At 48.7% G+C, this 26,278-nt stretch overlaps 1 protein-coding gene across 3 annotated transcripts in view; it reads right to left on the bottom strand.

The window, feature by feature from the left end:
- Positions 1–26,278, bottom strand: part of SMOC1 (SPARC related modular calcium binding 1) — a 155,615-nt gene that overhangs the window by 85,326 nt on the left and 44,011 nt on the right. For all 3 annotated transcript variants that reach the window (XM_081229104.1, XM_081229105.1, XM_081229106.1), the window contains exons 2-3: positions 2,729–2,894; positions 1,469–1,581 (exon numbers count right to left, since the gene is read on the bottom strand). In XM_081229104.1, coding sequence (XP_081085230.1) covers positions 1,469–1,581; positions 2,729–2,894 — 279 coding nt within the window. The remainder of the gene's footprint in view (positions 1–1,468; positions 1,582–2,728; positions 2,895–26,278) is intronic.

The following is a 26,278-nucleotide window of genomic DNA, read 5'->3' as shown; positions in this document are numbered from 1 at the left end:
TATGTGTTAGCATACGGTATTTGTTTTTCTCTTTCTGACTTACTTCACTCTGTATGACAGACTCTAGGTCCATCCACCTCACTACAAATAACTCAATTTCGTTTCTTTTTATGGCTCACTGGCTGAACACTTGAATCAGCGGGGAAACTTTAAAAAATACGGAGTTCCAGTCCCAACCTCACCACCCCTCCCATTTCCACCTGGTCTGAAATCAGCGATCCCCTGGGCCCAGCCCCAGAATGAAACCTGAAACCCAGCAGACCAGAGGCCAGCCTACAGCCTTTGCCCCAAGACTCAGGATTACTGGGAAGCTGTGTAAGTCCTGAGGCCTCTGCTTCCAGCCCTCAGGTAGTAGTCCCCGGATGCTACTCCACTCCACAGAGGGAGTCTGGGCGCCAGGCCCGTCCCAAGCAGGTGCTGACCCACCCTTGTCCAGTGGTCCTACCCACTTTCTTAGAGCCACCTCTGCCCCTAGACTGTGTCCCCAACTGCAACCTGAAAGCTTTACCACCCCGTTGTCCCATGCTGCCCGTGTTTCAGTCTGTGCCAACTTCAACACAGCCAGCATTACTTTTACACAAGCTCTAGCCAGCAGATCATACAGGATCAGAGGTAGGACTGCCTGAAAGGAAATTTTAGAATCTGAGTGTATGCACCCACGAGTGTACATGCACACACATACAGACACCACACATGCACACAGATACCACATACCACACATCACACGCATATACCACACACACATACACAGGCACCCACATACACAGACAACCCCGCCCACACACAGATACCACACAACACACACATACACCGCACACAGACACACACACACAGACAACCCTCACACACACACAGAAGCCACACAACACGTGCACACAATATCACACACCACACGACATACACCATACGCACGCACAGATACCCACACACACAGACAACCCCCTACACACACACACACACAGAAACCACACAGCACACACACAGACACACAGATACCACACACCCACACATGCACTCACACTCCACAAACCCCAGACACTTCACACTCAAAGGAAGCAGAGCTTTGTTAGAGGTTTGGGGGCGGGAAGGAGGGGCATATACAACGGATAGCAATAAACAGTGAAGGGAATACGGGGGTTGCCCATGGAAACTGGCGAGGATAAGAAAAAATAATCAGCCTACATTTGACAGAAGAGAAAAATGAAGACAGCCAGCAGGGAGGATGGGGACCAAGCAATGCCAGTTTCCTGGCTCGTACCTGCATGAGCCTTTCAGGACCCACTGCCAGCTGGCAAGGGGTGGCATGGGGCCCAGGAGGGGGACGCCGGCCCCAGAAAGCAACATGGAGGGTGTCAGAGAGTCCTCAGCTGTTTCCAGAAAGCGAGGTTCTCAGGGCCCTCCTGCTCCCAGGCCCTTCCCCCCAGCCTCAGCCCAGGACCCAGGCCTGAGAGATGTGGCCAAGGCCTACCTGGGTAAAGGAGCCATCCTCGCTGCACTCCGGGACAAACACTGCCTCCTGGGGCTTCTTGGCTTGCTCGAGGGCCTGAGCCCGCTCCAGGCGACACTTGCTCTGGCCGGCATCTAAAAGAAGGAGGAGTACATCTGAGATTCACTTGGATCCCACACAGGAGCCATGGACAAAGCGGCTGCCGCTTCTAGAAATGCTGGGGGAAAAGCACTCTGCCGTGCAGGGGGCCCACACACAGCCAGCTGGCTGTTCCAAGGGCACAAGGGCATGGGGCTGGTGACTGCCACGTGGCCTCACCTTCCTCTTAGTGGTACTCTTAGAAAAGTTGGGTGGGGGGGGGTCATATTTATACCGAGATCTGTTTATTCTTTTCCTCCCAAGTATCCCCAGCCCCGCCTAGGGGAAAAAATGTTCTACTTCTATTATTTTCCACTGGGTTTATTCAAAAACATGCAAGCGCAAGGAGCCTCAAAGATGTTTTGTAGTTCAATTACTGCAAGCACTTTCTTTGGGAAATCAGAATTCTAGGGCAGCTGGCTTAGCTTCCCACAATTCCTATAATAGCTCTGATCAGTCCAGGGGCCACAAATTCAAATACCTACAGGGCGTAGGAAAGTGATATAAATTAGAGAAGGGGCTGGGCGTGTGAAGAATGGCATTCAGCTTGGCAACACCATAGGGAGTGCTGAGGACTGTGGCAAACTGGAAAATGGGCTCCCCTTTAAAGGAGGTAGCTACTACTCAGCTCCAGCCACATGTTTGCCTTGAAGGAGGGAACTCAGACGTAACATCACCAGAGCTTCCAATTTTTTATGGGAAGTACAAAAATCCAGACTTTTAGGTTGAATTTCCCAATTTTTAAATGCTGTCTCAAATGTTTTAAATATTTTTAAACATGCGAGCAGACCAAACAAAATATATCTGTTGGCCAACAATGTGGAATCCCTATTTAGGAGCCAGCCACAATGTCTTGCCATTTTAAGCACCTCTACAAAAAAAAATAATAATAATAAAAATTAAAAGCACTAGCCAAATAGCAGCACATCTTTCTAAGCCCTGGTGGCGGTGTTTAAAAGCCAGAAAAGTATTCATCCTTCACTGGGCCAGTCCTCCTTCCCACATTGCCCGGTGGAAAGGACATGGGGAGAGGTTGGCAAGTGAAATGAACAGACTCATTCTGAGCTCTCCCTATGGGGAGTGCCCCATGCAGGGAGTGTGGTGCTCAGGTATCTCTCCTCTGCTGGGCACGTGCACACTCACCTTTGCATCTACCTCGATGTACCACGCCCAGGGTTGGGTCTCGGCACTTGGCTCGCTGGTACTCACACATGGACTCGTAGGACCTGCCGTCAGAGGCACAGATAGGTTTGGGTTGAGTCCTGGAGCAGTGGAGGTTGCACTGAGGGTCACGGTCACTTATGAGAAACTAGGTTGGAAAAAAAGTGAAAGGGTACAGAGGTTACTTTTGCAAGAAAAGTAAGGATGAGTCCATGACTTACAATACTAGTTTGCCCTTAGGAAGCAAGTCCAGAATAAACCCAAAGTTATTAAACCCTAGAAGTGGTAGGAAACTAAGCAGTCACAAACTCTAACCAAGGAAGGCATCCTGTGCTCAGTAATTCACATCCAGGATCTCATGAATCCTCACAACCCTATGAAATAGGAACTACCTATTTTGTAGATAAGGAAAGTGAAGGCTAGAGAGAGGTAACTTGCCCGGTTTTACACAGCTCTAAGTGGTGAATTTGAACCTAGATTGGTCAGAGGTCAAATCCAAGCTTTCACTATTGGGACAGTTGGTCTCCTGGTCCACGCTGATGGTCTCTGCACTTGGCTCTATTTGGGTACCTCTCCAAACCAGGAACTCACTAGCAATCTCTACTTTCCATCCTTGGAAAGTTTTATTGATTAGAAAGTAGTACTGAGCCCCCAAATCTATCACCTTTCCATTCTGCCCACTGCTCTCTGGCAGAATACAAGTTAAGCAATTTTCTATGAGAAAGGAATTTCCTGATTTAATATATCATCATCATCAGATTGTGAAATGCTGAGTTAAACAGTTTTCTTTACTGCAGGACTTCCCAGACACCTTTGGTACATTCTTATGCATTATGAATCTCCAAGAGGTATAGCAGATGAAAGATAGATAGCTGCAAAGTATTTGCTACTCTTCCTGTTGAGCTGTGGAGTCTATCTAATTCCCCTCCTTTGAATCTGGGCCAGCCTCAGTAACTTGCTTGACCAATAAAATGCTGTGGCAGTGATGTTCTGGGACTTTTGAGCAAGGTTACATGAAGCCTTGCAGTTTCTTCCTGGGCCTCTTGCAACACTCACTCTGGGGGAAAACAGCCACCATGTAAGAAGCCCAACAACACTGAAACTGCCATGCTAGGAGGAAGCCCAAGCTAACACGAGGCAAAACCAACTGGAGAGAGAAATGCCCAACCAACATGGGCACAGAGACATGTGAGTGAGGAAGCCTTCAGATGAGTCTAACCTCAGCAATCATCTGACTGCAACTAACAGAGATGAAAAGGAGTAGCTGCTTGAGAGACCCTGAGCAAGACCTGCCCAGCTGAGCCCAGTCAACTCGCCAGAACTGTGAGAGTTAATAAGTTGTTGTTTTAAGCCATGAAGTTAAAAAAATTTTTTTCTATTGAAGTACAGTTGATTTACAATGTTTCAGGTGTACAGCAAGCCGTTAAGTTTCGAGTGGTTTGTTACACAGCAATAGATAACCAGATGAAGAGCATATATGATTACCTATCTCCCAAACTTATTTGACCATGAACCCCCTTCCCAGTGAACCCCTGTTAACAACTGCAGAATACAGCTGGAAAACAATAACTGGACAATACAATCCACACCTCACCCCTGCACAGGATCGACTTCCCTCAGGCTGCCCCTGCTTCAAACCCTTGAGTGGTGCCCCTCTGTCCCTGGGGACCTTCCCGTGGTCTCCTGGGCTCGCAGATCAGACCCTGGGGCCCCTTCTCTGGCCTCAGCTCTTCCTGTTCTGTCCTTGCTGCTGGTCGGGCACACTGGCCTACTTTTCCAATTCCCAAATGGGCTACATTTGCTCCTACCCCTGGGCCTTTAGACACACTGTTCCTTCTCCCTTTCCTCCCACCCCTACTCAGATTTGGGTTCATCTGGGAGGTGAGGACAGGTCCCCCTCTAATAACCTCACACCCCACACTTTTCCTTCAGGGCCCTTAACACAGTTTGATGATGAATTGGTTTGTGTGATTTGATTAGCAATGGAATCCCCCACTCTGAGCTCCAAGAAGACAAGGATTCTGTCTCTTCTGTCTGTGAATACATCTCCAGCATCCAGCACAGTGCTGGGGCACTTGATTATTCGTGGGATGAATGCACCCCTGCAGCAGCCTTTTCCACACAGCATTACCTCCAAACCAACTGGTGTGATGTGACAGGCCTGGTCTCCCAGGCTCCTGCCACCCCCGGGGATCACTGGGCCACTCCCCGACCCCACCTCCTATCTCCCTTTCTAAGCTTTCCCCCTCCCTCCCACATTACATGGTGGGCAGAGGTGGGCCACAGCTTCTCGCCCTAGCTCCACTTCAGATCATGTTATCTCCGAGGCTGAGAGGTGGGTCTCTTCTCTCACCATCCCCACCCCAGGCCTCTCTGCCACTACAGCCCTCCAAGCCTCCGACCCACTGGGCACCAGGGAAAACTTGGGACCCAAAGGCCCAGCTGAATGACACAGGCTTGGAAGGCCTGGCTGTGGGCACCTGGATGCACACAGGACCCAGGTGGCTGCAACCAGCAAAGCTGGACTAGAAGTCTCTCTTCTTCCCTCAGACTCATTCCTAATCTGTCTGCAGCCTAGAAATGCAGCCAGACCTGGCTCTGTAGTTCTGCCTGGTGAGCAGCAGGCGCCGGCCAGAGGCTGGGATCAGTGTTCTCACACCCCGGTTTGCAGGCCAACCAGTAGCCTCAAAGCTGTCCAAGAGCAGATCAAGACACTGCTATCACGCTACTCTCTCCTGGTCCGTGGAAGTCAGGGCTACTTACATGAAGTAAGACCCTGCTTTTAAGACCTATTTGTTAGTTATTTTGCCATGTCAATCCCCAGGAGCCAGGGAACAGCATGCCCTTTGTTCTCACGATCACACAAGGAGAGAAATATCCGTATCTTCTAACACCTGGGAAAATCAAGGAACTCATCCTTGGTCACAGAGGGATCTGGTTGCCAGACCTTAAGTCTGAAGAGTGATAATAAGAAGTGCTGATAATTATACATCACTTACGATACGTTAACTAATTTAACCTTCACAATAGCCCTATGAGGCAGGGTACGCTAAGTGTGCGTCAGTGGTGAACTTGACACCCAGGGCCTGGCTCCAGAGCCACGCTTCTAACCACTACACCAAACTGCCTTGAATTATTACAGAGTGACACTGCAAACAGGAACTCTGACCCAATTGCAAAATTGGATTCAGTTTGGGATCAGCAGATACGAACTACTATATAAAAAGTAAAAAAACAAGGTCCTACTGTATAGCACAGGGAACTATATTCAATATGTTGTAATAAACTATAATGGAAAAACAAACAAACAAACAAACAACTGGATTCCCAAGTCAAAAACTGTTTACCAAGAGCCTACTCCATGTGAGACACCAACCGTTGAAGATCCAGACAAGACAGCCCTGCCCTCCAGGCACTTTAAACCTACTGTGAGAAGCTCGTCATACAGCTTTGTTCACCTTCATAAAAGAGGAATTGAGAAAGACACAGTTTCTTTTCAAACTCAAAGAGGTTGTCCTGTTGTCTCTTCGAAGATCATGGGAGAGGGGAGCTGCAGGCATCCCCGGGGTGTTGAAGAACAGGCCATAAATTTGGTTTGGAAATGCTTTGCCCTGGGCCAACAGAGATGCCATGGCAGCTCTGCCAGAGACCAGCTTCATAACTAGGGGAACACTACCTGCAGACAGACAGGTTAAAGGCAGCTTCAGAAGAAGCCCCACCTGTCTCCACACACGGAGATCCTTCCAGGCTTCAGAAGAGCTCCCAAAAGGGTCCATCTAGAAATAACTGGCCCCCGCGGCCAAGGGAAAAAGTTCTGAAACAGTCCAGGACCATTGCTAAAGACCATCTCCAATCATCTGTGGTGACTCATTTTTATCTATTTTAGGAACCAAAACAGACAATGAGTTCTATAAAATGGAGTTGTTGTTGTTTTTTTAATTGAGGTATAGTTGATTTACCATTTTGAATAAGCTTCTGTTGTACAATCAGTGATATACAATTTTTAAAGATTATACTCCATTTATAGTTATTATAAAATATTGTCCATATTCCCTGTGCTGTACAATATAGCCTTATTTATAAGGCTATATTGTACAGCTTATTTATTTTATACATAGCTGTTTTTACCTCTTAATCCTTTACCCCTATCTTACCCCCCTCCCCACTGGTAACCACTAGTTTGTTCTCTATATCTGTGAGTCTGTTTCTTTTTTGCTGTATTCACTAGTCTGTTGTATTTTTTAGATTCCACATATAAGTGATGTCATACAGTATTTGTCTTTCTCTGCCTGACTTATTTCACTAAGTGTAATGGCCTCCAAGTCCATCCATGCTGTTGCAAGTGGCAACATTTCATTCTTTTTTATGGCTGAGTAGTATTCCATTATATATATATATATATATATATATATATATACACCACATTTTCTTTGTCCATTAATCCATTGATGGACACTTAGGTTGCTTCCATATCTTGGAATAACAGAATGACTATGCCCTAATAGGTTCACCCAAACCTCCAGGGACCCTAGGGCATTACTTGGGTCCACAAACACTGTTTGTTCAGCCATCCGCTGATCCACTTTTATACTTAACAAGCAAGCACTATGATGCCCCCTGCACTGCGAGGCATGGGAAGCAGAACACAACCAGCATAGTCCTGCCCTCAACGAGCCTGCACTCTAGGGTGGAGAGAACAAGCAACCTGACACTGATCATGCAGCGAGGGAACAGGATACCACAGGACCAAGAGAACATTTCATTCTTGGGACTCGGCAATGCTACAAAGCCACAGAGTCCAAAAGAACTTTCTGCAATGATGGACATGTTCTATATCTGTGCCATCCAATGTGGAAGCCACAAGCCACGTGTGGCTATGAAGCACTAAATCGTAGCTAATGCAACTGAAGAACTAAATCTTTAGTTGCATTTAATTTTAGTTAACTTAACTTTGCATAACCATATATGGCTAGTGGCTGCCAGATTCAAGAGCACAGCTATTGTGGGGAAGGGTGGGGGGTGGGGAGAGAATGGCTCACCCTCACTGGAGTTTCTCCTAGTTGAGCCAAGCTAAGACAGACTGGACCAAGAAGCAGATCCTGAGATAATATCTGCATTTGGAAACTGGACATGAAATCATGAATTCATTATTATGGGTTTCAACAGCAGAACATCCCAGGAGTTCAACACAGTCCACCTGAAGTCACAAAGGCAGATTTTTCTTCTCTTGTGAAGGAGACAAGAGGGACAGGCTGCAAGTCCCCAGGACCTCCCATGGCTGGGTCATTTCTCTCGGCCCACAGACAAAGCTTGAGGAGTCTGAGTCACCCTGCTGGAACTGAACCCCCGGGGCCACAGAAGTCTGTTGTGGGCTCAAGAGCAATCAGAGTTGGTGGAAATTTTTGGTGTTGGGCAGAGGCAAGCTGTCTCCCCGACGAGGCAAACGCTAAACCATTTCCCTCTGGGGAGGAAATAGTATTTTCATAAAAATCCTCACATCCATTCCCTTCCTTCTTCCTCACCAAAAGACAACAAAAACAAAATAATTATGTTAAGTATGATTGTGTAATACAGAAACCAAACAAAAGGGGCCGGGACAATTGTGCATTTGCAAACGGCTCCTATTCCCTCCCTTTCTCCTTGGGGAGTGAGCGATTCCAAAGCAAACACACAGCATTTTGTGTTCTGCGCACATTTGTAAAGTAGGACAAGCACTTGAAATACATAAAAACGATCCATCCTTCCTATTGGAAAAGTAAGCTGCCGATGGGGGCTGCGTTCACCAGAGAAGAGATGGGGGTAAATGAAATCAATGTTAGACCAACAGTCCCTTCTGTCTGAAATGCACACACGCTGATCTTTGCCCTCAGTTTCCAGAAGAGTAGAATGTAAACCCTGCCACAGCTTTTGCTCAGGGAGACCGCTCCAGTACCACAAGCTGTGTTAGGTTTGACAGACTGCCAAGTTTCCATGACAATAGAGGGAACAACAGAGGCAGCCTAAGGTTCCATCTGGGAGGAGATGTTCAATTCTTTATAATAGGGAATTGGTTTCACAGCCTTAACTTCCACCTGTACCATGCTGATTTCCCCAGCATCTAAAATTCTAAAAAGGCATCTTGCTGGAAACATGCCTATATCTATATTTTCCCCAGGTATAGAAGAGGGGCAGGAACTGTACTCTACAACCAGGGCAATGGTTTGGAAGTGTGAGGTCCACAAGTTGGAGGAGCAAGTGGCATTCCCTTTATGATATCAGACTAAAAATCACAGGCCAAACTCAAATAATTTGAGGGTTTTTTAAATAAATTCATTCGTAACACAGCTTTGGCTACTCACTTCTAACTTTTTTGTTTCACTCATCAATTGCTGGAAAACAAACCACCCCCAGACTTAGTGGCTTCAAACTATTCGTTGTTTCTCCCAATTCTATGGGTTGGCTGGGCTCAGCTGGGAGGTTCTTCTGCTCCACATGGTTTCAGCTGAGATAACAACCAGGCTGCATTCAGCTGGGAGCATGGCTGGAGCCTGGAGCATACACTGTGACTTCACACACTGGTGCCTAGTTGGAGTGCCTGAAGTGGCAGGGAGCCTGGCTGGGCCTCTCTCTCTCTCCAGCAGGTTTTCTTCTTTTATCCACGATGACTTCTTTCAATCCTAAATCTCTTGTATAGATGTTTGACTTTTTGCCACCAAACTTTCTCCCAAGTTCCAATTCCATACCGCCACTGAAGTCATCATCCTAAGAAGCAAATGCTTTCATGTTTTAAACACTACTATTAACTTCCTTGGAGCTCCTGCTGCCTTGTGTTCATATGTCTATCAAAACCCTTGATATACTTCATTATCATTTATGTATGTACATGTCTAGAAAAGACTGTGTCTTATTCTTCTTTATATACACAGGGCCTAACCCAGTGCCTGATCCAGTGCAGTTGTTCAATACATGTTTGAAGAATGAATGGGTGAATATCAAACCTTACCTAAAAGATATCCTTTCTCTATCACTTACTATAAAAAGAGATATTCTTTGTCCAACCACCACCAAAAGCTTAACGCTCTCAAATGCATAGAATAAGGGAAGCTGTTGGTTTCTTTTTTTTTTTTCTTTTAAGAAAACTCTATCAGATAAAGAGAGCCATACATTAACCACTGGATTTTCCCCTTGAATTTAAGGAAAGGAAAAAAACATCCCAGAGTCACTGAAGAGAACGTAGCTGAGCGGCTGAGACAGTATCCATATACCCACAGTATCATCATAAGATACCATCAGTAATCGTCCCTAGAATTCATTCCCAGTGAAACTGGCCTTAGCCTGAGAATTTTCCTCACAAAGCCTTGGAAGGCTTTCCACCACCCTGCAGATGAGTCATGTCACCCATAAGTCTGGCAGTCATCTGAGATGCCCAAGGTTGCTAAGCCTGAAGTGAGTTATGTTAAGGTAGGAAACTCTGACAATTTAACAGCCAATGTGATTAGCACTCTGGTTTTTCTGAGCTACCATATGCATGTACTTGAGTAAGAACAACAGCCAGATTCATTTATAAATCATATTTTTGATGCCCTGAATCTATTTTTTCCATAGAATCAATGTTATAAATAATGGTGAATGTCCCAACCCAATCTGCTAATGTCTACTTGGAAGGAAGAGAAGGAGGAGCCCTACCCATTTGCCTGCTGAGTAGGTAACGGGCACGGTCAAGGCCCCCAGTGCCAGGCCCCCGAACTGGGTGGAAATCCTTGGCCCCCTTGTGCTGTTCCTTCCTGCCTTGGGACTTGGCACTTGTGGGCCCTTTTCCCTGGACTGTGCTTCCACCCCATAAACTCCTATTCATCCTTCCAATCTCAGTGCAGATGCTGCTTCCTCAGGGCATTAAAATTCTCTGCTAAGTCAGGACCCTGTGATAAGCCTCCACACACCCTGCACTTTCCACTGTGGCCTGGGTCACGATGATAATTAAATAACCAACTATTTAATTATATGTTTCTTGCCCCTCCTCCCCACTAAGCTGAAAGCTCCCTGCAGGCAGGAACCACAGTCTGCCGGGTGTCACCCTGCTGGATCCCCAGTGCTCAGCAGGGGCCTCGCCCAATAGATGCAACAAATATCTACTGAGTGAATGAATGAAGAGTAAACTGAGGCTCGGCCAGGTTGAGCTAGTAAGTGGTAGACCACGCCTCTAAGTCTGACTCAGTGGCCCAGATTCTTTCCACTACACCTCACTGCCTCCTTCAAGGCAGGATGGCGAGCGCTGAGCCCCGGAGGGTGGAGCTGGGGGCGGTCTGTTGTTAGCTCTGGCATCAGTGGCTGGGGTCCTGGCGGCGGCCCCTCCGGTGGACAGGAGAGGAGGAGGACTCGGCAAGCAAAGGGAGTTTTCCTCAAGGAGGGATTATTTTTTTCCCCGTTATGTTTGTAAGTCCAAGTCCAGCTCAAGTTTTTAGACCTCAGGCACTAAATAGCATTTCTGGGAGGTACGTCTGCTCTTGAAAGGGGGAATAGCAGCGCCTGGAACAAAAAGTCGAGAACCACGTTCCAGACGTCTAGCTGCAGCTCGGCGGCTCACTCTCCGATCAGGCGCTGTCCGCCTCCCATCACCGGATTCACCATCCTCACAACCAGACTTTGGCCTTTTTCTCCGAGGACCGCGTCTTTGGGAACAGGGAGCCGTTTCACATGAGAACATCACTCACCCACCCTCTATCTAATCCATCATCTGCCCTGAAAACCCACATCCCCATTTCTGCCAGCTCGCTCTCACCCTTCCCTGACCCCAGAGCCACGGCATTTACACAGGTGCAAAGGAGGGCCTCGCTCAGGGCCGGCCTCAGAGTGGGGCTCCCGGAGATGGAGGAGGGGAGATAAGGGAGGTCAAAGGGAAGGGGAGGTCTGCAGTGTCAGCGGCGTCTGCTCTTCTTCTGCACACCTCCACGAGCGAGGCCTGACAACAGCACGCCCGATTAAAGGGCTTTTCACGCTGCTGAGGGAAAGCAGACGTCCCCCTCCAGCTGTTTGGCAGCTGGAACCACTTCTGTTGCTTTAGCCAGGAGAGGCCTGACCTCTGTCACCCCAGCCCCACCCCCTCCCCAAGGGAGGAATTTCGTGGCCACCCCACAGCCTGTCCACCCAGTTTCCCTCCTCCACTGCGCCCCCCACAGTACGGGGATGATGGAGCAGGACCCAGGGGACAAGGCTGTCTTACACCAGGTGCCGTTGCGGGGGAGGGGTGGGGGAGGGTCAGTGAGTTTGACATAGGAGCTGGGACCCTGGATGGACAGAGGCACTAACAAGGCTGCAAAGGTAAAGCTTCTAACTCACACAGACCCTGTCCACACCCCCAAACCATGCCCCATGCCAGCCTATTAGAAAGGCGGGGGTAGATCAAGTGTGGGTTAGGGCCCAGGTCCTCAGATTTCCAAAATAGGAAGCCTTCTTCCAAGTGAAAGGAGCCAGACTCAAAAAGCTACATACATACTGTCTGAGTCCATTTATGTGACATTCTGGAAAAGGCAAAACTATACGGATAGAAATCAGATCTGTGATTGCCGGGGATTGGAGGTAGGGGGAGAAGTGTGAGAGGATGGGAGAGGTGGAAGTGGTCTCTATCTTGATTACGGTGGTGGTGATGGAACTACATACATTTGTTAAAAACCATCGAAGTGCACGCCTGAAAAAGGTGAAGTGTACTGCGTATACATCCTATCTCAATAAACAAAAAAGAGAAAAGCACAAAACTGAAGAAAAACATCAGACCTCCCATAGGCACACAAAGAGGTTTCTGGAGATTTCTCCTCCCACCCCCTTCAATGACCAGGCATCAGGCTAGGTGCATTGGAGGTTATGAAAATAAACAAGAACAAAGGCCCTGCCCCCAAAAGTGGATCTGGTTGCCAAGACGGACCTATGTACAGCTAACTCCATCAGGACATCATTTTCAAAACCAGCAACCAGGAAGCAAAGCCTAAGTCACAAACAGACAAAAGGACAGACTATTTGAAAACGGGATGCCAGGAAGTCCAAGACGTGAGATGGCTGACTCTTTAAGAGAGAGAGGAGAGGAGAGGAGAGGAAGGAAAGAGAGGCATCCATTCAGCAAAGAATAACTGAGCACCTATGCTGAGTGTTGGGGCCAGAGCAGCTGGCCCCATGTTCTGGGGGGTCAGAGCGAGAGGTTAATGCAGACGGCAAGGATGCAGGAGGATTTCTCAGAAAAGGGGCCGTGACTGGGTGGTAAAGGATTTCGACAAGCAGGAAGGGTTGTTAAGGGCATTCTAAGCAACAGCAACAGGTACACAAAAGTAAAGAAGCAAATTTGCAAGATAGTTTTGAAATGACCATTTATGGAAGACATAAGTCTTTAGGGCCAGGTTCGGGGTGAGATCATGGAGGGTCTTAAAACTCCCATTTGCCTTTTTTTTTCCTTAAAGAACTGGAAGCCAGTGGAAAAAGTAAAAGACGAGATCAGACGTGAGCTTTAGAAACCTCTGGCAGGGATGTGAAAGACAACAGAGAGACTGATTGGGGGGTTACTATAGCTGAACATAAAGGCAGGAGGAACTTCGAGAAGAGGGGGCATACATGGGCCAAGGAAGTGGCTGAGTGAGACAGCTGGATGAGATAAAAGCACCAAGAACCAAATAGCTGTCTGTGGGGAGTGGGATTGCTGCCCGGTGGAGATGGTCTGTGTTCTCCATCACAGTCCAGAGGGACTTCTGCGAGGCCAGGAAGGGAAAGCCCGGGGGGCGGGGGGCGGAGGGCCAGGGGGGTGCCACAAGCACACGTGTCGGCAAGGAAGGAGACACGGAGAACAGGTAGAGATGAAAATATTTCTTTGAACGAGTGGAATCCCTCAGCTTAAAAACCGTTTAGGTTTGAGCCCTCCTCGATCACCGACAGGGCGACAAGCCTTCTGATCAGAGGCACAAAGCATTTATTTTTATTTCCCGCTTGCAAGACCCCAGTCACTAAATTCTAGGCAATGGAACTCAGGAGGCGAGGGCATAGAGAAAGTCACTCGCCCATCCCCCCACCCCCATCCCTCAAACTCTGCCACCAGTGTAAATAAAAACACCTCGCTCTCCAAATGAAATAAACAGAGTGCTCTCCAGGACCCAGATTTTTTTTTTCAGTTCCCTCAGCCCATGAGCCCCAGGAAAAAAATAAAGGTTACGTCGATGATATTAAACAAGGAACAACAAAGTGGTCTTGTACTCAGGGTGCATCCAGGAGATGGTGGATTACAAGAGAGAACTCAGGCTCGGGATGCAAAGCAAAGAGGACAGCGAAGGTGTCCTTAGGTACCTGTTTTGTTCCAAGCGCCAATTCATCCCAATGACCCACACGTCTGGCAGTCAGCGTTTGCTAAATTCGCGCTATCTCTCTACCTGGCAAGAGCAATTTATTCCACCAAGGCTAGTGGCTCCTTACAAGGTTATCCTTGGACACTGCCACAGGCTCTGCCCAGGGACATGCTTCAAGTTTCCAGTGGGCATTACCAAGAACAGAACTATCTCACACATCACTGAGCATCCTGGCTAGTGGCAATGGGGCCCAGACACGACTCCTGCACATCCTGGCCCTGCCCCACCATACTCGGTCCCACCCTCACTAGTAGCATTTTACGCCTTGTGGTGTGTGACATTTGTTTTAGAGCCAGGGGAAGGAGTAAGGAGATTGGTCAGGACTGGGGGTAGTGACTATGGTGAGAGATGACTGGGGTTGGTCCTGATCCAGCTGGGTGCTGGGCAGTGACTGAGACCCTCTGGCTGGAAGGACAAGGTCCCCAAACAGAATTGTTTTCACAGGAGGCTTGGCGAGATTCTGGGAAAAGTAGGAGGTGCAGAATCTGAAAAGGGCGTGTTCAAGAGGTTCCAGGTCCCTCTGAGAGATTCTAGGCATACACAGAGCTATTTCAGGGCCTAGGTGACAAAGAGACACAGAAATGAAGCAGGACCTTTCCCCATCTCTGCCTGAAACCCAGCCCTGCTCTGGCAACTGAATCAACAGCTTTGGCAGCAGCTGGAGATAGTTCCACTGGCACAGACTCGGGTGTTCTCATTATGGGCACTGCCAGCAATGAGGTTCCTTTGGGCAAAAGGTAAAATTATGACTAGTTTGTGGAAATATGTAAAGCACCCCAAAGAAGGGACTGAGAGGAATTGCCGTTTGAGTAGATGAGGGTCTTGTAGTCATTGCAATTTGGGAGTAAAGGTCAATGTGTCACCATTTTGTCCTCAACAGACAGAAGAGACCTGGAAATACCAGTTCTAAGAAAGATGCTAGCAGGAGTGCAGGCCCACTTAGCAGGCTGCAGAAGTCAAAACAAGCGGCCTGCACTGAAGGAGAATTTGCAAAGGCCAATTGAGCATCCAGAAATCCATTTTCCAAAATGGCAACACTGGATATGGTTGTCAGGCTCCCAGGCTGGTCAACAAAATGCCTCAGTAACTCATTATGTGGCTAAAATAAAGCGACTAACACGCAGCCCAGAACAGAGGGGTGGGAGTCGGATAGTCCCCCAAATGAAAGGGCCGGTCAGCTGAACCTGTTCGTGAGCTAAGACCTGAGTGTGTCCACTGTACGGACACACGCACATGTGTGTGCACACACTCACACACTTACTAAGAGCCCTTAGCAAGTAATCTTTTGTGGGGCGCAATTACCACCTCTGGTTCAAGAGTGCAGGGCCAAGAACATTAGGGGAGAAAGCTGCTAGCTAAGTTACTTGCAAAAACAATGACTCTGAAAGTCTTTGTTTTCCTCTCCTTGTGGATTTGCTCTGTGCTGTCAGATGTAAGTCCTTCAACACCATAAAATGTTCCCCAAAGGAGGGGAATGGACACTGTTTAGTGAACCCCACAGCACCCAGAGAGGTCATGATCAGACACTCCTGGTCCCCTCCCCCTGACAATGGGTGAGTTGTGCAGGTGATCCCCAACCAGCATGCTTCCTGTCCACACCTCTCACACCGAAAGCCCACAGCATCCTGTGTGGTGGAGAGGCCCCAGAGCCCCCTTCGGGACTGAACCCCTTAACCTGAAAAACAGACTCTCGTCTTGGCCACGTTCCCTTCCTCATCTTGCTAGAGGGCCACCTTTAGCCCTCACCATCCACCACTTGGGATTCTTGTTGCTGCTGCTGTTAGTTTTCTGCCATTAGAAGATATTTGTCCACTTGCCTATTCTGCAGTGAGTCCTCCAGCCTTTTCCACTTACTGCTCCCCTTATCACCACAAAAGGGCCCCAAAGAGCCTCACCACAGCCCACCCAAGATAAAAGGCTTCCACACAAAGTCTAAACATAACGGGAAGGAGAGGCAGGAGTATTACACCCTCCCAGCCCCTGGGAATTATTCCATGGCTCCACGATAACTAAATGGAGACACTGGTGTACTTTCAATGTCATGGGATTATCACGGAGGAAAATGTCATTTTAATGCCCATTTTGCTTGGGCCAGATACTATGGCATATACACACAGGCGCATCTTCGTCTCTACTTACACAGTGGAGCAATTTATATTGACAAGGGAGATAACAGAGGAAGAAACGTTTTATCCACAGCACTTGAGGAAATCCACTCCCTTACAGCACTAAGCCCTGGGGATGAGAGCTGAGCAAGTACAGACTAAAACAAACAGAAGAGGAAATCCCAGTCTTGCTATGTCATCGAATTATGTCGGCGCTGTGTGTGCTTAAACTGTGTGTTTCCTTTTATTGCTCTTTCCACTGTCATCTTGAGATCCTGCTGCAGTGTGCTGGGCTCCAGATCACCAAACACACAAGCATAGACACACACACCCAAGGCCTTTCAAGTCACTTACACACAAAAGAGAAGAAAGAGCTGGGCCCGTGTGGGACCGCCATGTGCCACGTTAAACCTCATGCTGTCACCTTGTCTCGGGCTGAAAATCCCCACTGCGTAGCTCAGACAAGGATTAAGTACTGCTGTCCAGAGCCCGGGCTCACATCTTACTTCACACGAGTGTGAGGCTGTTCTGGGCAGGAGAGAAATCCTGCCCAAACTGGGCCAAGGAAAAGTCAATAAAACCATGTCAAATTCTACAGGCAGGGATGGTCTTGAGTGGAAATCCAAAACAAGCCCATTCCTGAGAGAGAGAGAGAGAGAAAGAATGGTTCTTCCGTTTTCCAACCCTTTTAGGTCCCGGGCACAGAGAAAGTCTTTCTTTTAAGGATAAAAACTTGTATTTGACTTGTGAGGACCTTTTTCTTTGAGTCCAGACATTTATAACCCTGAAGTTCAGATCTCCCTCAAATGTCGGATGAGGTGACCTGATTGAAAGGACATCTACCTTTGCACTTAACAGATCCCATCAGGTAAGCGATCCTGTGGAAACGTGGCAGCAAGGAGCAGGCTAGATTTACTCAGCAGAGCCTGCAGGGCCCCCAGAGCAAGCCCGCCCACTCCCAGGGAATGGGACTTCTCCTTTGTGCTGTGAGGTACAGTGCCCACAAAGACTGCGCACTAAAGACTGTTAATCCAGGCTCCGAGGGCGGTCTCAAGGCCAAGGAAATGCTCACAATATAAAGGGAAATAAAACCAAAGCAGAATATCAAACATATATATATGTGTGTGTAGATAGATAGATAATACTAGAGAGATAGATAAATGTGCATGTATATATACACACACATACATACATGCATATATATAATACATACATGTACACATGTGTACTTAGGTATATCTTCCTTCCACTCCACAGAGAGAGAGAGAAAGAGAGAGGACAAAAGATAGAAGGAAATACACCAAAATGTTAACAGTGGCTATCTCCGAATGGTAGGAATATAGATGTGTTTGATTGGTATTTTCCTTTTCACTTTTCTTTATTTTCCAAGGTTCCTACAATATGCTTGCTTCAAGGGAGTTTGAAAGGGAAGCACACACAAAACTCCACTGACCCAGGCCTGCCTCTTAAGCAAAGTTGCCTTCAAAACTCTAGCCCAAACTCTGGTGTCACCTCAGGATCATCAAAGCCTGAGAGCCAGAGGCCCACCCAGGCCAGGCACTGGGAGAAACTTGCCCTGGCTGGGAGTGGGAGGGCAGGGTGCCTTCCTCTGGGCTTCTTTATCTCCTGGCGTCTGATCAGATTTCCTGTTCTGCGCCACACACACAGCTCTCGTAAAGAAGACACAGAACAACTCAGCATCCTTTCCACGGGGTGTCATGCTGGGCCGGATGATCCCTGAGCAGCATCCATCCAGGCAACAGTCCTGTCACCACGTCATCTCCTGCTTCAGTTCAGGTGGCCCAGCCAGTCTCCAGCCTTCCCAACTGAAGGAACTCTGAATCTCACCCACCGGAATGAACTCTAATCTTCCAGTCCAAAGCAATGCAGTGACAGGGTTTGCCAGCAGCCTTCAGCAGCCTTCCAAAGGCACACATGTAGCTGGCATCACCCATCACACTGCAGGGTGATGACGGGTGGTGGGTATGCTGCCATCTGTGGGGATGGGGTAGGAGTGAAAATCCATGGCTAAAAATGAGACCTTGGGGGGACAAGCAGCTGTAGCTTCAGGTATGGGAGGGAAAGAGAGGGCCATCTGCTCTCCCATCATTCCTGCAAGATGCCTTTTAGAACAAAAATGTCCTTGCATTTCCTTCCTTGCAAAACGAATCAAAACTTGCAAAGTAGTTTTGTATCCTGGCTCCGCAAATTGCCACATTCATTCATGGGATAAATATTTACTAACCTTTCTATGGACCAGGCTTGGTGACACAGTGACATGGTCCCTGCCCTCGAGGGCTGTGCTGAGTCTCTACAACCCTCCTGCTCATATTTCACATACAGATAATGTTCTTCTAGATCCTAGGTACCCCCAAGCCCTACAGAGACAAGACCCAGGCACAGATTTCAGAGTCGGAATCAGCCAAAGCAGGACATGCCACCCATACGTAACAGACTCCTCGGGAAGGTTCTTCTTGGTCTGAACCCTAACACAGCTTCTCCCACACACACAAGACAATGCCATTCCTGAGCTTATCCAGAGAAACAGATCGGGCCTAAAGAGAACCCAGAAAACTGGCTATTAGAGGGACTCATGAGGCCCCCAGACCAAGTCCTGATGTTGCTCAGGGTCAGACAGTGTCAAGATCCAGAGGAGAGTGCCTCCCAGCCTGGCCTGCAAAAAGACAGGGCTAAGGGAACCTGCTGGAGCACTTGAGGAAACTGTTCTTCATAGGGAAGGCAGAAAAAGACTATTTCCCAACTGCCCCTTTTTACCTGAATAGAGTATGTCCTCCCAAGTCTTAATGCATTTAAAAAACATTTCTGAAGAAGATGCTTAAAGTAGAAGCATCTTTACTTTAAACAGATTCTCCATGCCAGATCTAAATCTGTTGGGGTCTCAGTATCCACCAGAAAACTGTCTAAAAACCCTATATTTGGGCTTCCCTGGTGGCGCAGTGGTTGAGAGTCCGCCTGCCGATGCAGGGGACACGGGTTCGTGCCCCGGTTCAGGAAGCTCTCACATGCCGCGGAGCGGCTGGGCCTGTGAGCCATGGCCGCTGAGCCTGCACGTCCGGAGCCTGTGCTCCACAACGGGAGAGGCCACAACAGTGAGAGGCCCGCGTACTGAAAAAAACAAAACAAAACAAAAAAAACCCTATATTTTAGTGCAGAAGTTCCAAGAAAGAAGACTATATTTATCTAACCTAGGCTATAAAACACCTAATTGCACAGCTAAAATTTCAAAGCACTCTAAGAGAAAGTTGGAGGGGATGGGGCCATAACAGAAATAAATTGCAGGGAAAAAGGGAGGGGGTTCTCATTTGTTGTATGACTTCTATGTGCGAGACACAGTGCAAGGCATCTTGCATAAATTATTTTCAGTGACCCTGACAACCCAAGAGATAATACTTTGCATCCTACTTGGCAGGTGGGGGAACTGAGGCTCGGAGAAGTTAAGCAACTGCTCAAGGTTACACAGTCAGAATGCAAGCCCAGAGCTATGACTGCATAATATCACAGCCAGCAAGGACCAGAGAACCGTTTGAGGACCCACAAGAGTTACCTGATCTAGCCTTGGCCCACATAAATGCTCAGCAATCCAAAAAATGCCATCTGACGTGGTTATGTCCTCACACATAACTGAGTAAAGAAGATGTAAACTTCTAATACCCTGTCACCACAATCTCACTGCGTCCCACCCACCCCCCTAAAAAAGGATGGGAGAGGAGGGCAGTGAGGAAGAATAGGACTAAACAAAGACTCTGGATCCTTCACAGGCCGCAACAGCTGGTCCCCAGCGGCACTTTTCCCAGTACCCCACACTTCCCACCCCTGTGGTCTAGCTCAGTCCCATCTTCCCAGCTCCTCCAGCTGGACTGGGGGCTGCTCTGTCTTTCTCGGGGAGCTGCTCTCTGACACAGTCAGGTGAAAATAACGGGGGTAAAGTTCAGAGTAAATGCCATTCTATTTTTGATGTGGGGAAAGGGGGTTGTCCTGCTTTATGAGTCGGGGGGAAGATGGATGACAAACTAACTCAATACCCCAACTGTCAGGCAGCTGTGACATTTGTCATAGGAACCAGACCTGAGCCTTTCACAGGACACAGCAAAGAAGGTTCTATCTGGAAAGTGTTCTGTACCCAGCAGAAAATGCAGGTGTTAAAGGCAGAGACTTTGAGTCCCGGGATCTAGTCCCTGGACTGTGGACTTCGGTCAAGATACTCTATGAGTCTCGGTTTCCTCATCTGTTAAGACTGGAAATGTAGCCGTTCTACTATCAAAAGTAGAACTGAGAGGGGCTTCCCTGGTGGCGCAGTGGTTAAGAATCTGCCTGCCAATGCAGGGGACACGGGTTCGAGCCCTGGTCTGGGAAGATCCCACATGCCGCGGAGCAACTAAGCCCGTGCGTCCCAACTACTGAGCCTGCGCATCTGGAGCCTGCGCTCCGCAACAGGAGAGGCCGCGACAGTGAGAGGCCCGCGCACCGCGATGAAGAGTGGCCCCCGCTCACCGCAACTAGAGAAAGCTCTCGCACAGAAACGAAGACCCAACACAGCCATAAATAAATAAATAAATAAATAAATAATTTATTTAAAAAAAAAAAAGTAGAACTGAGAATAAAAGAGCAGGTGGGTATCTTAAAATTTCTTGATAAATCTTAGCTACTACTGTATTATTACTTCTATGATCAACTAAATCAGGGTTGTTCAAACTGCATTCTGAGTTCCACATGTTCTCACTAAAGACCCTTGGGGACTGTTCGGCAAACCAAGTTAAACTTTGGATATTTTGTGAAATTGCCATTTTCTTTGTATTTTCCATTTGTGTGAGTGCATTTCTTTCTAATTTTATAGTACGGTGATTTTCAACTCACAGCAGTATCATCCAGAACCATGGCAAAAAGAAGTGGAAAATATTTAAGTTCCAAAAAGTTTCCAATTAAAGAACAGTACCACAATTACTAACTATAATCAAAATGTCTTTATGGAGAGGGCAACAATGAATTTTTTTCAATGGGAGAATAATATTACTACAAACCCACAATTGCCATCTGACTCCCATAATAAGTAAATACTACTCCTCCAGACACTCTATTTAGACCTCATTCTTTCCAGTAAGGGTCACTGGCTTGAAGAGTACGATAAAAACTTAAACATTCATGTTGCAACAAAACTGTACCCTTTTTTGCTTGTGCAAAGGGTACAGCTTTGTTGCAACATGAATGTCAGAGAAGCATATCACTTTTAAAGTTTCACTTTGTACATCATAATATGTGTGTCCCCCTACACACACTAAAATATGGTTTGACTTAATGTAAGAGCGCCATGTATTCAAGAAGTCTCAGAACTGCTGCCCTAGGCTATTCTGGTCTTATGTGGCTCATCTCAGAATCGCTCAGAACTCCTTGTGGGGTGACAGAAGGTGACAGTAGGAGAACCAATATCCCCATCTCCCCAAATCTTTCAGCCCTGCCTGACAGAGCACCTTTGCCCCCTCCCTCCATCCTCCCCGTCCCAGCTCCTGCGGTCACCAGGAGACAACCGACACGGCCCTGCCAGCCAGCATCTCTCATCTTCAGGCCCAGGGGTTCCCAAAGCAGAAGGATCAGTCCCCAGACCTACAAAACGGCCCTTGAATGAACAGAGCAGCAGAGGCCCGCTGGATGCACCTAATCTGGCCATTATGAGCAGGGAAAAAGGGCTGCACCCATGTGAACAATGCTACATCTATAGCCCAAATGGGTACCGAAAGGCCCCTCTGGCTCCCACTACCCCTTTCCTCCTGACTCCTTTGTTTTTCCCGTCTCCCACTCCCTTCCCTCAGTGCCCCCCAGCCCACCCCTGGGGAGACAGGGGAGCACGGGGTTGGAGGCAGGGGGAGCAGGCAGCAGTCTGAAAGTGTGCTCCGCCAAGCAGCCCAAACAGCAGAGGAAGGTCACCCCTGGGGCACAGCCTATTCTAGCTTGGCAGGCATGCATTCTACTGCAAAATACGTCACATTTACTAAAAAGCCAGCGTGCCACCTACTCCTCAGATAGGCCCTTTGAGAGGCTTTGACCGTTGAGGAGCTAAACCCGTGGTTCCACACATCTCTGGAAAACCAAAGCCCTCCTACTTCCCTGGTGGCCAACTTGAGTTTGGGGAAATGCGGGGACAGTGGTGAAGAGGGGTGTTTCCAACCCTTCCAACGGCTGCACACCTGGCTGCTGGCTGATGAACAGCTCACGTTTCAGGGGACAGGATGGCAAAGCCACTGTTTGGTACGCCCAGGGCATGCAAATGGCTCTGAGGCTTTGGCCCTGGCCAGGTTTTGCCCCCCGCCGGCCTCCTCTCCCACTCTCTCCCCACCCCTTCAATCCAATTCACTTACGGCCACACCAAGGCTGGGTAACAAGAGGGAAAAGCCAAGAAAGCCCTGAGCCAATGACAAGAATCGGCAGTCAGGAGGCAGAGAGCCTCTGTAAACAGGAGGCTACGACCGGACATGGCTTTTTCTTCTTCATCCCCTTTTGCTGCTGCAGCTACCGCCACCACATACCCTGACGGCATTTCGCAGGAGAATTTTCTCTTATTTTTCATAAACGTTATAAGACCTAGTACTGCTACAGCCTTCCCCAGTCATCGTTTCAAAACATCTGAAACATCTAACTGCCGTCTAGAAAGCCTTCCTTAAGTCTAATCTAAATCCCTCATGGGACTTCCCTGGTGGTGCAGCAGTTAAGACTCTGCGCTCCTGATGCAGGGGGCCTGGGTTCAATCCCTGGTCAGGGAAGTAGATTCCGCATGCATGCCGCAACTAAGACGCCTGCAGTTGTAACTAAGACCCGGTGCAACCAGATAGATAAATAAATTTTTAAAAATAAATATTAGGGCTTCCCTGGTGGCGCAGTGGTTGAGAGTCCGCCTGCCGGTGCGGGGGACGCGGGTTCGTGCCCCGGTCCGGGAGGATCCCACGTGCCGCGGAGCGGCTGGGCCCGTGGGCCATGGCTGCTGAGCCTGCGCGTCCGGAGCCTGTGCTCCGCGGCGGGAGAGGCCACAGCAGTGAGAGGCCCACGTACAGCAAAAAAAAAAAAAATAAAAAAAAATAAATATTAAAAATAAATAAATAAATCCCTCACCCTGCAGTTTAAGCTTTTTAAACTGCAATATTTCTTATTGATGAATATTTCTTATTGATTAATCCAACAATTATTTCTCGAGTACCCCTTTAGAGCCCTGACCCAGGGCCACCCCAGGCTACAAGAAAACCTGATCTGGCTCCTTCCTTCCAGAAGCCAATGTTCTGGTTGAGGAGGAAAGATGGACAAACAGGAAGGCACCAGACCCTGCCTGCCTCATCCCCTAACTGTCAAGACCAGTGATGGCAAGCGGGCTACACGGTGAGGAGAAGGACAGCTGGGGCAGCTGAGGGGACTGCACACAGAGCAGAGGACGTGGGCACCTCCTTGGAGGGCAGATGTGATTTGTGCTCACGGCTGAGAGAAGGAAGGCAGAGCGCCTTGAGTAAAATGACAAGGCATGTGCAGGGGACAGAGGAGAGACCAAAGCGGCTGCAGTAGAATGTCTGTGTGAGGACGGGGCAGGGTCCCTCAGTCCTACGGGCCGGAAGGAACCCTGGGAGGCTTGGGCAGGAAAGTCACTTCATAAAAATGGTATTTTCAGCTAGTCATTCTGGCCATTGTGGGTAGAAGAGACTTAAGGGGAAAGAGAATAAATGCAAAATGGACCGTTAAGAGGCACTGGCAGAAAACCAGACCCGAGGTGCTGACAGGGATCTGGACTACCCAGTGGCAAGGGGGATGGAAAGAAAGAATCAGTTCGGGAGATGGTGTAGAGGAAGATTCTGGAAATGGCTATCACCATCTGCTGCTTCCAGCCCACTTCAGTAAATGCGATGCAACTGGGTCACCTCCTGCCTTCCCCGCTCCAGGCCAAGAGCTGCTTCAGGCGCTGGAGGATGTGTAAGCTTGTCAGAAGCAAGCTTCACAAGTGCCCTCTCTCCAGCCAGGCTCCTCTTGGAACGGTCCCTCCAGGGCCTCCCGGGCAAAAAGGAAAAAAGCATACATTGGAAAAGAAGATTCTCTCGAATTAAAAAAAAATCAAACCATTATTATAAAGGAATTTGCCAAGAACTGCTCTATTTCCCCCATCCCATTTGCTGGAAGTCAACAAGAGCATCTAGCACTTTGTGTTCATGTCAAAAAAGTCAGATCAGAGCATCCTAACGCAAAGCAAAGAAAGAAAAGAAAAGAAAAGAAACAAAAAAGAAAACCCCTAACCCCCGCCCCCAAACCGCAGAACGGTAACTCCAGAGTTACCGTTCTGAAGCCCAACCCCGGAGGCCAGCAACTCCGGCCCTTGACTCACTCTCTAGTGTCCTGGGGGACCCTCGTCAGACCTCAGGCCCTCCAAACGCTAGCCCGGGGACCCAGCTGCTGGCTCCCACCCCGAAGTCTTTGGAAGTGGCTGGGTGGTGTTACTCTGCACCCTGTCAGCCACCAAAGGGAAAAAGACACATTCCCCAAAGCCACAGTTTGGTTCAGGCAACTTAATGTCCCACAAAAGACGACTGGGTATCCCCCTGACCCTCGCCCCAAGGACACATCCGTCTGCCCTCAGAAATGTCCTTGGTACAAGGCCAGTGCGACACGCGCTTCTTGAGTGAGGCGGCCCAGCAGCTGCCTCTCGGGACCCACTGGAGACTTGCAGAGGTGGGAAGGGTTCCGTCAGGGGTGTCGGTCGCCAGGGGCCAAGGGGAGGTGGGAGGGAGAAGATAGAACAGAGCCAGGAACGATCCAGAAGCAAGAGCAGCAGAAGCACGTGTGGATGTTGCAGCCCAGTCTCCAAGGTGGACTTGGGAGTCGGGCTCCTCTCTCAGGGCCTGTGACATCCCCTGGCCGCCCACCCCACGCCCGCCAACCTCCTTAGAGGAGGATCATTGTGGGTGCGGAGCTGAGTGGGCCCTTGTCAGGTTCTGCACCAGACCCTGGTCGAACCTCCAAAAGACAGACTGTGTCCAGCTCGGTCCAGATACCACAAAGAGGTTTCCTTGTAAGAAGCCTTCTCTCCTCCTTCACCCGCCCAACGCCCCTGGGCCTGTCGCCTTCCGTGTCCACACTGAGAAACAACAGAGACTAGCCAAATCCCCAATTAGTACTACTAAGAAGTCCCACCTGTGTTTAATCCAGACCCAAGAAGCCCTTGATTGGCTTGTAGTTTCCCCTGGAGACCACTCCTCTCAGCCCTCCCTCTCTGGGAGCTAGGGCTCCTAAAGAAGCCTCCAAGATTCAGTACCCTGTGTCCCAGACTTAACTCTCAAATGGCTTCCAGAATATCTCTCTAAAACACTCACCCCAACATCCCAGAAGCCACTCAGTTTCTCAGGCATTTCTGTGGCCAGTGCAGCACAATATTTAAGAGCATGGCCTTTAGAATCAGGCAGAGCAGAATTTCAAAACCCAGCTCCATCACTCACTTGCTTGGGACAGTCACTTAACCTCTCTGAGCCTCAGCTGCTTCATCTGTAAAATAAGAATAACACCCTTCCATGGATTTGTCACAAGGACCAGTGAAATGATGCGTACAAAGCACTCAGCACATGCCTGGCACACTGTAGACACTTGATAAACGGTAGCTATGTTTATTAGGACCACTCCACTGCCCTCAGACCAAAACAGGACGGGGGAGGCATAGGGAGTAGGGAATGGAAAAGAAAGACTTCAGCACATGGGTGGCTCCAGCTGGCTCCTTCCTCTTCCTCTGCTAAGGGTCAGCATAGAGCCTCCAGGAACCTCAGGTGTGGCAGATGCTGGCCCCAAAAAGGTCTCTTCCTGTGATCGTTGAGAACCTGTCTCTCCTGAAGAGGCTCCTGTCCCTGAAAGAGGTCTTCCTGAGAGATGCAGACCCTCCAGAGAGTTGTCGCTCCAGTGTAGAGGGACTTCCAGAGGATGGTTCCCTGTCCAGAAACGCTTCTGACCTCGTCAAGTATCCCAGCACTCACACCATCTACCACTTGGGGGTTCAAGAGCTATGATTCCTGACTCGCTCTTGGAGAATTTATGATAAAGGT

Source organism: Mesoplodon bidens (genome assembly GCF_964165515.1).
Source record: "Mesoplodon bidens genome assembly, chromosome: 3".
Classification (NCBI taxonomy): domain Eukaryota; kingdom Metazoa; phylum Chordata; class Mammalia; order Artiodactyla; family Ziphiidae; genus Mesoplodon; species Mesoplodon bidens.
This window is presented reverse-complemented; position numbering and strand designations above follow the sequence as displayed.